This window comes from Pteropus alecto, unplaced genomic scaffold (assembly GCF_000325575.1).
Source record: "Pteropus alecto unplaced genomic scaffold, ASM32557v1 scaffold164, whole genome shotgun sequence".
Classification (NCBI taxonomy): Eukaryota; Metazoa; Chordata; class Mammalia; order Chiroptera; family Pteropodidae; genus Pteropus; species Pteropus alecto.
This window is the reverse complement of record NW_006439568.1, coordinates 8,360,033-8,376,415: the sequence shown is the minus strand read 5'-3', so window position 1 is coordinate 8,376,415 and position 16,383 is coordinate 8,360,033. Positions and strand designations below refer to the sequence as shown.

Genomic DNA, 16,383 nt, shown 5'->3' with positions numbered 1-16,383 from the left:
AACTGAAATCGGCCTGGGGGAAATCATGTCCCCGGTGGACGAGGCCACAGAACTGTATGCCTGCCCTTCCTGCATCTGTGTATGTTGTGGGGTTAGAGTCCTGGGAACCCATGGACTACAGGAGGCTGGCTGAGCATGGCATGCTGGTGCCCCAGTCGTCAGCGGCCAGTGGGGACCGAGGTTCTGGTCCGAACAGCACAGAAGGAGCAGTTGAAGCGCCCAAGGAGTGAACACACATGCCTGGAGAGGTCCACCATGATTCTCTTTAATGACTTCACTCAGTCCGCATCCCAAAAAGAAGCCAAGGTCCAAAGCAAGAGAAACTGTACCTGGCCAAGACCTGAGGCCTATCTTAGACAATACATGTGGTTCAAGTTCCATAAAGCAGGCTTCTAGGGATGGTACAGAATTATGACTGGGAACCTACTCATAGCTAAAATGACAATCAAAGGCACAAGTTATCTCAAAGCTGTGAATCGTCATCTGATCTCGGTGAATCTCTAATTTCACTCCTACTGTGCTGCCCCTCAAGGCGGGGAGGTTTTTCTAAACTTCTTTTTTCTTATTTTTCTATTCACCATGCCCTTTAGAACGTTTATTTCAAACAAAGTTTAAAAATTCTAATAACTCAATTCCAAAAGTCTTTCTTTCTGCACTATAGGCCACCATGACCAATGACACTCATTTAACAGGATTTCTTAAGGATCTACTACATGCTCATCACTGTGCTAATACCTGGGAAACATTAAAAATGAATACATAAGTCTTGAGACAAGACTTACAGATTTACATCTAAATAAAATAAAAGTGTGAAACAGCCAAATAACTCTGTGATTAAAAGCTATGTGGAGGCAACTGGTAGAGAGAAAGAACTCATCAGGTTCATCTTTCCACCATGAAAGGAGGTGCTGTATACTTTGATCCCAAGATATTTTTCTTTCTGTCTGGCCCCTTTGATCTATATTTGAAGAAGACCATGCTAAAGAAAACTAAAAAGGAGATGAGAAATTCCAGAATACGCCTCCATCTGTTTTGGTTCTAGAATTTCTAGATTAAAGACAGGACAGGCTAATTAACTACAGTAACATTTAACTAAGCACCTATAAAGCGTGACACCACTGCAGTGGGGGAGAGGGGTGAGCTCTAGCATGCAGAAAATGAACCTTTACCTCGAAAGGTGTGTAAACCCACAGAGACCAAAACTAAATAATAATAGTACAAGGTAGAATGCTCTGAGTGTGAAAACTGCCCTGAGTCTAAATTCCAGAATTTCCCCAGGCCCTGATTGACGAGACATAAGGAGGACCCTCAAAGCCTGCATGCCCAGAACCCTAAAGTTATACAAAGTGAGAGACTAGAGGGAGGAGAAAAACTTCAGAGTCCTTCTACAGGTGTTATAAACAAACCCTTACATCACCTGCACAGTGTGGACAGAGAAATGCTTAATCGAGGCTTTGCTGATGAGGGTGGTGATAAGCAGGGAATACCCTGGGCTGTTCTGCTATCTGAAAAATTACTAGACCATTTTTATACCCCCAAGAAGAACTCAAATGACAGGCTTCAAATGACAGGTCTTACACCATCTCCTGAATAGGAGCAAACTGAGAAAGCCTGAAAGCCACCATACCTGGGAATTTCAAAAGAGAATATTTTAGACTTTCCGAAACATGTCCAAAATATCCAATTAATTTACCTCATCTAATTAAATGAGTTAATTGGAAATACAGTATGGTATTTTTATCTCACTGCTATGTGAATCTACAAGTAAGTCAGCTTACTGAGAAAAAGAAGGGCAATTTTTATTTTGTGGAGAAGCGATAAGAGGACTTTGAGACAAGGAGAGGGGGACCAAAAAGGAAAAAAAAAAAGTAGTATTTGATTCTTGGTAGGAAATAATATCCAACACTGACCCAATAACGTTCACGGAAAAAAAAAAAAAGAAATTGGAATTTGAATATTTATTCCACATGCAAATACAGGCCTATAGTCACTACTGTATGTAAAATATACACCTTCTTCTTGTCTGGAGCCAAGTAATTTCAAATTTGGGATGAGACCAGGAAAGTCTGATTTCTCATATTTAATAAACTATTCACTAGAGTCCCTTTTTCAAAAGCTGCTGTTAGAGAACAGTCTATATGTTTCTGTGATTTACGACAAGGACATAATCTCGTTCTAATAGGCTTTTTTTTTTTTTTTTTTAGATATGGTGGCGTTTCAAGGAACAGGGTTTGACCTGTGGCACATCCCAATCACACCGCAAGCCCTGACAGTGTGGAATCTAGTAGAAATCAGATCGCATCTGGATTTGGTGGCAGAAAAGGTATTATAAGAAAGCTCTTACAATGTGTTTGTTCATAACCGCACCTGGAACTCCTGAGAGAAAGGATGAAAACCTAAGTTATAATGCATCCTAATCTTCCCAGATCTTCAAACCGCAGGCTAAAATTTCCTCCCTGACATTCGTGCTGACTGCTGTTCTAAGTTCATCATCAAGGACCGTCACACACACTGCTTTGATTTAACATGCAGAAACGGTACAGAGGTCCGGGTCCCGCTGCTGTTGATAATGCCATCCTAAAGGAAAAGTTGTCGGTCGTTAATAGCCATGGAAATTGTTGCAAGTAGAAAGTTATTCACTGTTATCGCTTCCTGATTTGCTAAGTGCCCCCATCATAATGGGATCAGGTAGTTTAGCTACTCGAATTGCTAGAGAAGAAAAAATAGTTTTATCTTCCTATCTTGCACAGGTTTATCTCAGAAAGTCATTTCAGGTGATCCCACTGGCACATCTGCCACCTTTTTAATGCATTTTCAAGAGGCAGGAACAAAAAGATCCATGTGATTGCTCAGCTTCACAGAACTGGTAGGAATATAATACTTTTGTTAAAGGAGAAAGAATCTTGTTTAAAGACATAAAGTCATATTAGTGACATGCACCCTTAGTTGAACAATTTATGGGTAATGAAAATCTGCATTGTGGCAACAGTTACAACAGGTGGTTGGAATTCTGGGCACATGCCAAACCACCCTGAGCTTCTATACCACTGGCAAGCCACTGTATCATATTGCACATGACAATTATAATGAGCTGTAAACAGAGAGGTCAAGTGAAAGAAATGAAATTAAAACGATGATAAACACACACAAGGGTTAAGTCTGAAATTATAGGAGTCTGAGAGTCTAACATGATATAATAGAACAGACAGAATAATGACAGCAACAATGGTTATTTATCGAATACCTACTATGTACCAAGTACTGTTCTAAGAATATTACGTGTACTATTACTCATTTAATCCTCACAGTAACGACCCTCTGCAGTAGGAATTATTGTTCTCCCCAGTTTGTAAGTGAAGAAAAGAAAGCAGAGAAGTAAGTTGCCCAGCTAGTGGCAGAGCCACCATTGGAAACCAAGCCACTAGTCTCCAGAGCCCAAGTGCATAACTTCCAGCAATACATGGCTGGAAATCAAGAGATGTGTGTCCTCACCCCGATGCTACTCACACAGGCTCCATGACCTTGGGCAGCTTGCCTAACCTCCCTGGGTCACTATTTCCTTACCTATATAACAAGAGTTACACTAGATCTTTAAGGTCACTTCCACGTTCTTATTACTCTTCTGTCCAGACAAAACTACCTGACACCATGATAGCGTGACTGCACGCCATGCTCCTATTCCCAGACAAACATACGACAGACACACAGACATATACTGTATCTACGTACCTGCTAGCCAGCAATGAGCTCATAGGTCTCTACACAGGAAAACTAGATGAGGAAAACAGAGGCCTGAAGAGTCTTAGCCACCAACACACCCTAGAATGTCTACTCCACCTAGTGACTTTGTAGCCACTGTAACATCATAGCGCAAAGCATGATGCACATGTTTGTGGTGAGGTTGGTGTAAGTTGTATACAAGAAGAATACATACAATTAGGTGCAGTACGAAATAGTTGATGATGACAATAAATGACTATGTTACTGGTTTATGTATTTACTAAACTATACTTTTTATCGTTAGAGTGTACTCTTTCAACTTACAAAAAAAAGTTTGCTGTAATACCATATCATGTTAGGCCAGCAGCAGCCTCATAGATCTCATTTACCATGTCTCTTGACTGCATCATTTTCTCCCGTGTTTGATTTAACCTCATGTTGTTTTGTACAGTAACATGCTGTACAGCCTTGTAGCCGGGGAGCTATACGCTATCCCACATGGCCTAGGTGTGGAGTAGGCTACCCAACCTAGGGTCGTGTATGTGTACTCTATGAAGTTTACACAATGATGAACTCACCTAAGATGCATTTCTCACAGTGGATTCCAGTCATTAAGAGATGTGTGACTGACTGTATCGATGACAATACTGTACTGCATATTTGAAAGTTGCTAAGAGAGCAGAACTTAAAATTTGTAACTATGAGGTGATGGATGTTAACTAAACTTATTGAGGTAAAAGCATTTTGTAATATATACATATACCAAATCATTATGTTGTATACCTAAAAGTAATATATGTTAACTACCTCAATAAAAAAACGGTTTTACCTTGGTATTTAACTTTTTTGCTCTCTTTTATCCTACTTAGGTTACTCAGACATGGCCAAGTCTAAAATAAGTGCAAGAAAATACTACTCTGTCTTTTACCTGTACTAAACATTCAGGTACTTAAATTCTATCTTAACATAAAATACTGTTCAATTTTTTAAAAACATGTAATATAACTCTACAATATGAATACAGAAAATATTATATATTTCCACTCTTTGAATCAATAAAAGACTGACTGCCCTACACTTACAGGTCTTCAGCATTACCCTTGAATACTTAAAAATTCAGTTATCATAAAAGGTATTGCTTAAAAGTGGCTTTTTTAACACAGTGTGAATTTTAAAGAAGCATGCAGCATATAAGAAATGGTGTTTTTAAGAAAAATTTATTCTCTGCCTCTCAGTAAAGCAAAAGCATTTCAGTATTAGATCCCCACTGATTAGATTTTCGGATTGGTTCAGATACACAGACCTAGAAATCATTTGGGAAAATGACCTTACCAAGCTTTGGAAAAACATAAAACATAATTCATACTTAATCAAGTGTCACATGACTACCACCAAATCTGAATCAATTTTTAAGACCTAGTAAGAAGCCAAGTAATTGTGATACAGTATATCCTCCATTTTATCTATACACTTTGAGTATTTTATTCAATATCCTGTGCAATTCCACAAGCTAACACAAACAAGCCAGGAGATTTTAAACGCAGGAAATGGAGGCCAGTGGGAGAAACAATGGTACACCTTCCTCTGCTTTTTCTTTCCCTTTGCTTTTTAATTAAATGGTAAATCTCAATATGAATTCATTAGAAGCCTGATAGCTCAATTAAGCACTATGTCACTATATACTCTAGGGCAATGCTTCAATATCAGTTAACAGAGTTTGGATGTAACTTGAGCAAAAAATGGAAGCCAAAAGTTATATCAACCAACCATTTGGGAGAAAAATTACAATTAAGGAAGGACAAAAAGTCCCAATACCTACAGATTGTTAAAATTAAATGATAAGAAGACCATAATGGTTTCCCCTGTAGCAATAAATTCTTTAAATTCATATTACGCAGTAAACCCCCTCAGATCATTTTAATTTGGTTTCACTAATACTCCTATCCAACAGAACAGGATGGATGGAAGGAAGGAAAGGAAGGGAGGAAGGGAGGAAGGAAGGGAAGGAAGGGAAGGAATGGAAGGAAGGAAGGAATTACCTTGGGGGGCAAAAAGTTTATTTGAGGCAACATCCTATTTGAAGACAAAAAGAAACTCTTAGTGAATCAGCAAATGATACACCAGAACGTGGAGGACTCAGGGAAGGTCTGTGCCATAAACCAGAGTGACATCTCCAGAATCCAACCATTTATCCAACCAAAACTGGGTGCCGAGGCTGTGAAGACACATCAGTGAGTGAGCTCACTGTTACTCTCCCAGTGAGGCCATCTTTCCCCTCCATATTTAAAACTGCAAAACCCTCACCTCCACTCTCCAAATCACCTGGTAAGCTTTTCAAAAACCTGAAACTTCGTCCCTAGAGTCTGACTGGCCAAGAGTAGGGCCCAGGCCCCATTTTCAGAAGCTCCCCAGGTTGATATTCACCACTTTAACTCCTTTCTGTTACTGCTTTTCTTCTCGGCATCTAGCTACCTCGTAAAACAAGCCATAATTGGCATGGTATCAGTCTCCAGCCACTAGACAGTGAGCATCTTGAAGGAAGGGATGTGGGACTCTTTTGCTCACTGTTCAATCCCCAGTGCCTACACATAGTAGGTGTCCAGTAAGTACTTGTTGAGTAAATTAATAAAAAATCAACATGAATCCTCTCATCAGGGCCTGTACAATCTACTGGAGAGAGAGAGAGAGGAAAAAAAAAAAAAACAGTTAAAGGAATATACAACCACAGCTGTGGCAAGTACTAACTGTTCTGTATAAGAGCGCATACCAGGAGAATTTGACCATGCCTGAGGCCATCAAGGAAGTGACAGTGGAAGAAGAAACGCGGAGCTGGGGGGCAGCTTTCCAAGAAAGAGAGAAGAAGGGTTGCGAGAGAAGGAGGAGGGAGAATGTGGCTCTGCCACGGGGCTGGGCATAGAGAGGCAGGCAGAGCTGGAGCACTCCACCTCCACAGCATGGGAACCAACTACGAGAAGCCTCCAAGCCGAATTCAAGTACAAAGGTGGCATGGTCATATTTTTCATCGGCGGTGCTGGGGATGATTTCCACCAATCTGTCAGGGTGCTGGAATGTACTCAGAAAGTGTGCAATCCATCCTATGCCTCCACCCATCAGCTCCCGTCCTGGGTACTCCTGGGAATATAGAAAAAAGCAGACTAATGACAGGCGCCCCAACGGGCAAGCCCTAAGCAACAGATCAGATGTCCCCTCACCCTTCATGGTCCTCCAGTCCCCAAACGCCATCGACATCTTGGGCGGGCGGGCCAGCTTGATCCAGGGACATTTTCTTTACTCAAGCAAACGGCCCAAGACATTCTGGGCCCCAATCAAAACTAGCTAGCACCACAGGCCCGCACCCCAATACCAGGAAACGTTTTATTTCTTATAGCACGTGCTGATATGTGTCATAAACTCCCAGAAATCCAAATTGGCGACAAATACCAGGAGTCCAGTGGTAACTCAAAGGAGACTCCCATGCATCTGGAGTTCTTTGGGAACTTGCTAAGCATGGTAGACAAGTTTTCAAATGGAGAACTTATTCTTAGGAGCACCAGGATATTTTTTCTTTTAACCGTACAGGTAAAAAGAGTTATAAAATGCATCCCTTGTTGCTCTACTTTCTTAAACAAAGGACGGTGTACACAAGTGATGGCTCAGGGCCAACACTGTACTGTGGTGTGCTTCATCAAATATTTACAGAAGCTCGGGTTGGTGACAGGCACGGTGCTAGGTGGTGGGATTTACAGGCACACTCCTGAAGAGTCTGTAGGACACACTCTCGGGCACTGGGCCAGCTGTTCTTAAATTGCAGTGCTTCTTTACTTCTTCTGGCTGTTACATTTATAATTTCCTGGCCTGCTTCTTTACATTCGGGTTGCCAGCTGTCCCTTCTTCCCAGATCTGTCTACAAGAATCCCTCTCTCTAAATTTACTGCTTCTCATCTACTGTGGACTGTGAAACCAGATTACCAAACTGGTTAGAAATGTCTCTCCAAAGTAAGATTAAATAAATTCTAGGTGAGAAACCCAAGTGATACTCTATAAATCAATCATGCTATTGTTTGTGAGTGTATGGCCTCTATGATATTAGTTCCAGCTGTGCAGATGCCATGGTTAAAAACGCAGGTTCAGAAGTCAGATGGCCTTGGTTCACATCCTAGGTGTGTGCTTTTAGGCAAGTCACTTTTAAAGATTCTCTGCCTCCGTTTTGCATCTAAAATGAGTTTCTTCCTGCTAGGGTGGACATAAAGATTAAAGAAGATACTGCCCATTACCCAACACACAGGACACTCTCAAGAAATATTAGTTGCTATTGCTATTATCATCATCATCAACTGGGCTCAAAGATGTCAGTGCCAACAGGATATGGCTTGCACAGTGTGTGCCACAACCAACTTCCCCTAACCACAGTCCCCTGTTCCAGGAAGCGACTTTAGGCTGTTCTTTGAGAAAGGATGGCCACCAATTAAATCAAGAATGGCAATGTGACAGAGCAGCCTTTTAACGGATGAGGTGACATACACCCAAGACATGGCCTCATATGAATAGCTCTCGCAGAAGGAGCAGTGGTCACCAGCAAAGCAATCGGGCTGGTTTCCTCCAGGGCCTGGATGAGAAGCTTCAGGAAAGACTTGCCAGGAGTTGGAAGACACACACAGGAACAGGGGTGCTGGCCAAGAGAGATATGAAGGCCCAGCGTGGACAGAAAGGAGCCGATCCCAGGTACTGTGCTGGGTCCTGAGAACTAACTGGAGCAGTTCCAGTTCAGTTTTTGCCTCATGTCCCCTTAAAATAAATCCTATCACCTAAGGAGGCCTGACTGATTTCTGCACTTTGCAACCTAAGAGCCTGAAAGGCTATCGAGCAGCTGAGCTGCACTCAGATGAGGTGTCCCCTAAATGTCACCCTCAACCGGTGAAGGGGAAAGCTGCATTTTTAGAGCAGTCGACCAGGGAACTCGGGATAAATGGAGTCAAGTGAGTGCCTGACTGCCCCAGAGACCACTCTCTACCTGCTCCACCCTGCGCCACGCCACCAGCAAGCTCCAGCTTGAAGGCCCCACGAAGGTCTTTCCACGGCCCACGCGAACAACGGCTGGCTACGTCCCTGGTGCAGAGTCACAGGCTCTCTCCTAAAGGACTCCCCAGAAGACGAGAAGGGGACAAATCCCTACAAATCTCATTGCTGTTCAAAGCAGTTACCATGCAAAGAAAGCCCTGAATATAACTAACTAGGTATAAACTGTTGGTTCACTTCTGTTTTCTGTCTCAGTTTTTAAATCACTTGTAATTGTCTCATTTGCACTTGGAATCACAGACCTTCCTCACCTGGATGCCCAGAGGTTAAAGCCATGCCCCAATTCACCTCCAATGGACCGTGGAGTCAACAACCAAAGAGAAAATAGAAACGGGGCCTTGATTAACCAACAGTTAGCTAAAAGAATGACATCAACCCAGGGTAAGCCTGCAGATTCTGAAATCCCAGGAAAGGCTGTATACTGCAGGGAGAAGGAAGGTCGAGGACGCCTGCATGGTAAGAAAGGCAGGGAGGTTTTTGGCTCCAGCAAAAACAAAACTTCAAAGGGAACAGAAGTTGTGGGAACTTCAAAGACCCCCTGCAGGACCAATTAACACCTACAAATGTTTATCTAAGCAGTCATTTAATGATGGCTACTCAACTAAAATAGCTATTCTTCCAAAAAGACTGAGTGGGGGGTGAGGGAGAGGAAGTTCTGTGTCGTCTTCTGATAGTGACCCTAGACAAGAAGAAAATGAATATTCCATGCACTGAAACTCATCAGACTCATTTATAACAATAAAAATAAAAAGAATGGGGAACACGTTAAATCTCTGAGAAAATGTAAATGCTTAAATTATTGTACAGCTATGGGTTAGAAAAAATATGCAGCCATTAAAAATCCTATTTTAATATTATAATATGATCTTTCTATTTAGTAGATGAGGAAAATTCTCTTGGATAATATTAAGGGACAAATGACATGCAAAAACACACTGAAAGTCTGACTTCAAGTTTATAAACTGACAATGACGGTGAGAATGTTTTGTTCACCGCAGTGGTCCCCAGTTCCAACGCCTATGTGTCTAGCACAAACAAGGCACTTAAGGGAAATGTGTTGAATTCATTATTTACTTCCTATTAATGAAATAATAATTAACGCATCTATATGAGGTACTTAGATATGAGATAAAAGGATCTAATAGAACTATATATATATGTTTGTGTGTTATAACAGGCTGACTACACTGTTTAAAATTAGTGGGGAGCTCTTATCATGGGGATTAGATGAGAAATTCATTTTCATACTCATATCTTCTACATTTTGCCAGTTTTCCACAAAGACAGACTGTGTGTAACGCTTATAATTGTTTAAGCGCTGGTTTTCATTACAGAGCCAAGGACCTGAGAACAGTGAGGTGGAGTGTTCCAGAAACCTGGCCCGTTCTACCGGAAACGAAGTCTCCCAGTGGTTCCTCTGTTTCTGCTGGATCACTGTCCACACGGAACAGTCACTGCCACCCCAACTACAGAGGGCACGCCGCATGGCGCTGTCAGCGAGGGCAAGGTTCGCCCGTCGTCGTTCATGTCCTTGCCTCCCCTAGGAGAGCTCTGGGAGGGAATGAAAAGCAGAGTTTACCTAGACGAGGTCGGGAAACTCCTTGAGTAGAAGAGTTCAAGGAGTTCAATGCTTTAACGTCGGAATTGGGCGCATCCTTATCATGTCTCTGAGCCCTTTTTTTCCCCCTTGGGAAACATGTTTAGAAGAGAAAGGAATAGAAGATCTGACATACAAACACCCGAATCGCACGGAACTCACTAATAACTAGCACGTACGCAGGTAGAAATCTTGTCTGATTCTGTAGGGTGGTAACATTTTGCAGAGGAAAGAGAATGCTCTTCGGAATTCAGGACCCTGCTTAGAACTCTGTTTACTCACTAGACGTGACTTCGGGCTCCTTCCTTCAGATTCGGGGCCTGCATTCTAATCTGTAAAACGGGGATTTAACCCACGTCATACTGCTGTTGAAAGGTTTAAATGAGCTAATAAAGGTAAATTCAAAATAACAGGGACTCAAGAAATCTTCCAGTTTTGAAGGAGTCCCTGTTTATTATAGGAACTTGGTCACAGGTAGAAGAGCTTCCGAATAAAAACACTTTGTCATTCAGCCCACGGAAACACAAGCTCCTGCGTTCACATCTGCACATCGAACATGTTCAGAAGACAGCAGAACCCAATGAGCACTTAGCCTGACCTGGTTTGTTCTGAAGAGGCTGTGCTGAGAAGTGAACGCCATGAGGCTGGAGCAGGCTTCAGTGAAAATGGGAGAACTGGGAGCCAGAAAACCTGGGATGTAGCCTCAGTTCAGCCATGTACAAGCTGGGCAGCCTTAGACAAAGCACCTCACCACGGTTGGTCTCAGTTTATGCACCTGTAAAATGGCCTGACGAGACACCTTGCAAGATGGCTGTGAGCCAAGCAGCCAAGCCCTATTCAATACAACCTCTGGTGTGACATTAGGGTACTCGAGGTCATTGTTGACAGGTGTTTCTAGCACTGCATTCTGGGGAAGCACATCTGCAGGCCTTCTGACAAAGAGAACGATCACCATCCGAGGGTGTGACAGCTCCCCCTTTGCCAAGTCTGTCTCATCCAAAACTGCCGTCACAGTCAGGGGGACCAAAGGTGGCCTCCAGAGGCAGTGCCTGCCCAAGCTGTAGTAGCAAGCCATGCTAGTATGACAAAATCCTGCAGGCTCCTAGCTTGTCACAGATTCCATTCTAAACTTTCATTAATTCAACTGCACTCAATCAAAATGCAAACATCCCTAGAAGTAGCACAAAACCCCCAAACTGTATTTGCAGATTCCTTGTAAATAAGGCTCTCAGGTGCTCTCAAGACAGCAAGTTCAAAGGAAGTGAGAAAGGAGAAAACAGAACTAGAACCTCAGTGAAAGAAGACATGCTTGCCAACTTCATAATTTTGCATAGAGGTGGCCCTATCTATATTTTTAAACTGTGTTTGCATGGTTTATTTTAGAAATGCTTTTGTGCTGTCACGTACCTTTTGAGGAAAAGGTGCTAACATATTACATTTAAAACCTGAGAAGCACACTTTCTACCTTCCATTTTGGGAGAGGTAAACAGTCATCTAAGGTTCACTGCTGGACTATGTACTTGCTCAAAGTGTCTGCTAATATTGTTTGGGATAGTGGAGAATAAGCAAATATTTATGTCTTGTGCACATTTTCTTTGGGTGATAAATGCACCTGAATTCAACTTACCATCCAGTTAATTCACAGCCTATTCCCCAAACTCCTGGGGACGGTCCAAAAAACTACTTACCAGTTCCAGGGACGTAGACACCTTAATTGGCAATGAAAAGCAAAATATAAGCTTTAGAACAAGAGTTTGTAAATCTCAGGATGCACTTAGTAGGAGCTGTGTCAAACCCTAAAACTTTATGACAAATTGTGCATGTACGTGGTTTTTTTGTTTTCTTTTGTTTTTACAAACTTTGTCCATAGTCTTCATCAGCTTCCCAAAGGATTCCAAGAGAAATCCCATAAGAAACAGCATCAATAAGGGTTCAGCCGCTAAAATGTTTTCAAGGGTGTCTCTGTAATTGACAGTCGAAGACTGCAGGTCAAGGGGGAAAATTCAGAAGGCTCCCGGGCTCCAGCTACCCCTGCCGCTAACCAACTTTCTGACCTTAAGTAAATCCCTCTTTTGAAACATTCTATCTCTCAGTTTCCAAATCTGTAAGATGAGGATGTTAGAGTTGAATGATTACTTAGTTTCGAGACACGAGGATTGTGAGGTACAGGGTTCAACAAACACAGGGAAAGATGTCAAAAAGGCCTGTATAGAATCCTGCCTGTTCCCAGGAGAGCTGCTTAAAATATTCACCACTGCTTTTCTCAAAGGGGTCAAAGATAGAAGCCACCTCTCATTTCCTTCTTCTACTTCAGAAAGCCGAATTTGAAGTTTCACAATCATGTCCTTTGAAGGGATTTGAACTATGAAATTCATGCAAAAATACAGTGATTCTGTAAAGATGCATAAGAAGCTCTAAGATTGTAAAATAGAATTTCTCTAAAGCCTCATTACAAATCATCTAATCATCTGCAGACTTATTTCAGCTGGTGTCATCTACATTTGTTAATATATGTAACTGATGAAAATTAATTGTGTCATAAAAATGGATGTTTTAATATAATCCTGGATTTCTGGATCAAAAATACTGCTATTACAAGAGAAAAGTATTTTTCTTCATTCTATGTCGCTCTCTATACTTTTAATAATAAATGTCCGATTTTCACAAAAGTGCAGGTGAGATCAAAGTCCACAACCATTTAGCACTAAATCTTTATTATCACATAAGGCTAAATTTCACTAAAAGTAACTTTTTTTTAGTTGATACATTTTGATATATTCTATAGTATCCTAAATCAGCTATGATACCATAAACTTTCAATCTAATTGTCAGACTCCATAAGTCCAAAGCAAAGTGATATGTGGTTGCTTGTGGCAGCAAATTAAATTGAAGCCTTTTCATAGACACTTGTTAATAAAAAAAAGAAGTAGATGAAAACTGATGTTTTTACACGCCACGACCAAATGAATGCTTAGAGCACCCCTGAAGGAGTCTAAAACCCATTCCACAAAAGGATAAACTAATGTTCAAGGTAATGCATCAAAAGTCACATGATGAATCAGTATGAGAGTCAACTGTGGATGACTTCTATACCTCACTTGAATATCGCGTCCTTCTCTAAAGCTCTGGAGAAAATCAGCACTGGATGTGGGGAGTTCTGCATCTCACACGTGCAAGGCTAACTTATAGGAAACATCAGTATAAGTAGCACAGTAGCGGCTCACTCCAGAACAGGCGTTGCTTCCTATTCGTGAGCATTCTCACCACATTTCAGGGCTCATTCTTCACCTTCACGTGTCCAAAAGTCAACAGTAAAAGGCTAGTATGGTTGCAAGCATCATGTCTCAAAGATGAAGAGTTCTGATAACCCAATGAGAGGAATGAGTTAAAACCGCACATAGATCAGGCTAAGGAATATAAACATTCTGCGGCACCATCCTGTCCCATTAAACAAGGTTAGAACTGCAAAGTGTATAAAAGGCGAACAGGAAGAAAATCCAGAAGTGACCCTGCTCAGGAGAAAGAGCAAACTTGCTTTCCTAACTAAATGCCGCTTACTTTTCTGATGAGACCCAATCTTGAGGTCTTGACCCCTTGTGGTCTTTAAACACAAACCAAAACAAGGGTGTGGGTGTCCGATGTCTTGGCCCAATCACAAAGAGGTCAAAAATAAAATTTAATTAGCAAAAATTAAAGTTTCTAGGAAACCAGCCCCTCCTTCCTTCATTGCCAATTTCCAGAAGAAGCTTCAGCAGAGACCGCAGGGTCTTAATACTGACTTTGGGCACGAGAGGGTAAAAAAGGTAGGACTGTTCTATTGGACTGAGGGTGCTTCCCAAATGTATATTTCAAATTTCCTAAGGTGAGATCTCAGCTCCAGCCCCTTTAGAAGAACGAAGACCACCATGATCTTTCCACAAAATTCGATGAGACTTGCTTTTAGAAGACACTGAAAGGTTAAATTTCATCTCAAGTTACTCCACCATAAGCCAGACAAAGAAATTCCTGAAAGGCTATAAGCATTTTTTTTTTCTTACTGGCACCCACAGGAATAGGTCAATGTAAATGTTGTGTAAACAAAGCAGTTCATTACTAACCAGTTTGTTTCTTTTGTGACAAAATTTTAATCCACTACAGCTGCACCCAACATTCACACATAACTGCCTCTGAAGAAAAGTCACATATAGAGTCATAATTGACCTTAGCCTTGAACTTTTCTTATGCCTGAAAAGCAAGGTGTTGGGGGTCGAGGAATCTGAGTGTTGGTTACTTTCTCCTTCACTGTCTACGATCAAGCACAAGAGGACCTGAATTTCCCTTCGAATCACTCCTACAAGAGGCCCAAGTGCCTGAGGAAATCCACAGACAACAATCAAACCTTTCATTCTAGGGCCTCTTTCCCACCATACCCCTTCCTGTTTCAACCAGGTTTGTGAAGCGTTTCCCCTATTCTACATTTCATGAATCAACAGCAAAATCTGCCACCCTCTGCCAGTTCCTCTTGTACTCAGCTGAGAGGTTCCCCTTCCTTCCGTGGGTAGCACAAGGCTGCTCTGGTTTTTAACTGGTGTAACGTGGAAATGCACTGCAGGAACTCACTAACTCTTTCACAGCCAGATGTGAGTGTGGTGCGCCGACCCCATCTACGAGGAAACCGACCCACAAAGCTCAAGTTAAAGCAGACTTGTGGAGGCTAGTTTTGACCCCAAATCCAGGGTGTCAGTTACTGCCACTAGGAAGGAAAAGGAAGAGTGAGAAGGCCTACAAAGTAAGCAACTCAGTTACTTAGCAACTGGACAAAACTTGCCTCACTACAGAGGGTAAGGAGGTTTCACAGGCCCATTCACAGTAACAGTCTCCATTTACATGCAAATAGACAGACAAAAGGGAGAGGGAAATCTAAATTAGCAACTGGAGTTTACAGCAGTGGGGCAGAGGCCCAGGTTTTAAAGACTGGCTACTCCTAGCAAAGAGACAGGATATATGCAAACAAACGAACAGACATGAATGAATGAATGAATGAATGAATGAATGAATGAAAGGAAGGAAGGAAGGAAGGAAGGAAGGAAGGAAGGAAGGAAGGAAAAAAGAAAGAAAAAGAAAGAGAGAGAAAGAGAAAGAAAAAAGAAAGAGAAGACAGAGGAGAGAGAGAGAGAGAGAAAAGAAAGAAAGAAAGAAAGAAAGAAAGAAAGAAAGAAAGAAAGAAAGAAAGAAAGAAAGAAAGAAAGAAAGAAAGAAAGAAAGAAAGAGAAAGAAAGAAAGAGAAATAAAGGCAGATAGATCACAGGCCCCAAGCAACTTACACTCTCCCTTCACAAAAGCCAAGCCATGGGGGGTAGGGAAAATGCAGGCACTAAAAGTTTACAGCTAAAATCAAAACACTTCCACTGCTTATAGAAATTTAAGGCTCATGGAAAGATGACAACTGGAGGCTGGGAAAATCCCAGGGAAAGCAGTTCCCCCTGCTTGTGAGAAAAGCAAATAAAACATCAATCTTGGAGAAAGGTCCCCACGCTCTGGGGGGATTCAGAGCCTCTCCGGGGCCCTAGACAGCCCCTCACAAACACCCTCCCAGCACCCACCGGTGAAACAGTTTCCAGACTTGGATCAAACCCACACCTTTCACTGGAGACACATGGCCTGAAGGTTTTTCAAGCAAGAGGGAGACAATGTCGCCTACTTGGCCCAGGAAAGTGCTCCAGGCTTTTCTGTTTGTCCCCAAGAGCTCAAACTCTGTGTCTCCAGCTCCTAGCCACACACCTGAACCAGGCTGCTCAGTGCCAGGCTCAGAACAGGAAGAAAGGGACCAGAGGGCTCCTCCGCCCCACCCCCATCCCCCAACCTCACACCTGCACAAGGTGGGCAGGGCCCAGGGCTGACCGGCAGAGCCCCCTCAGCAGAGCCACTTACTTCTCATACTCGGTGTTGTCTCTGTCACAGCGAGAATCCTTGTGCTTTTGCCAGTCTTTGCCATGCTTGCAGGTGGTGAG

General features: G+C 42.2%; 1 protein-coding gene across 1 annotated transcript in view; it reads right to left on the bottom strand.

The window, feature by feature from the left end:
- The window catches only part of EXT1 (exostosin glycosyltransferase 1), a 257,034-nt gene that overhangs the window by 239,126 nt on the left and 1,525 nt on the right, over positions 1 to 16,383 (bottom strand). The window contains 1 exon segment of the mRNA XM_025050134.1: positions 16,304 to 16,383. This exon segment is cut by the window's right edge and continues 51 nt beyond it. Coding sequence (XP_024905902.1) covers positions 16,304 to 16,383 — 80 coding nt within the window.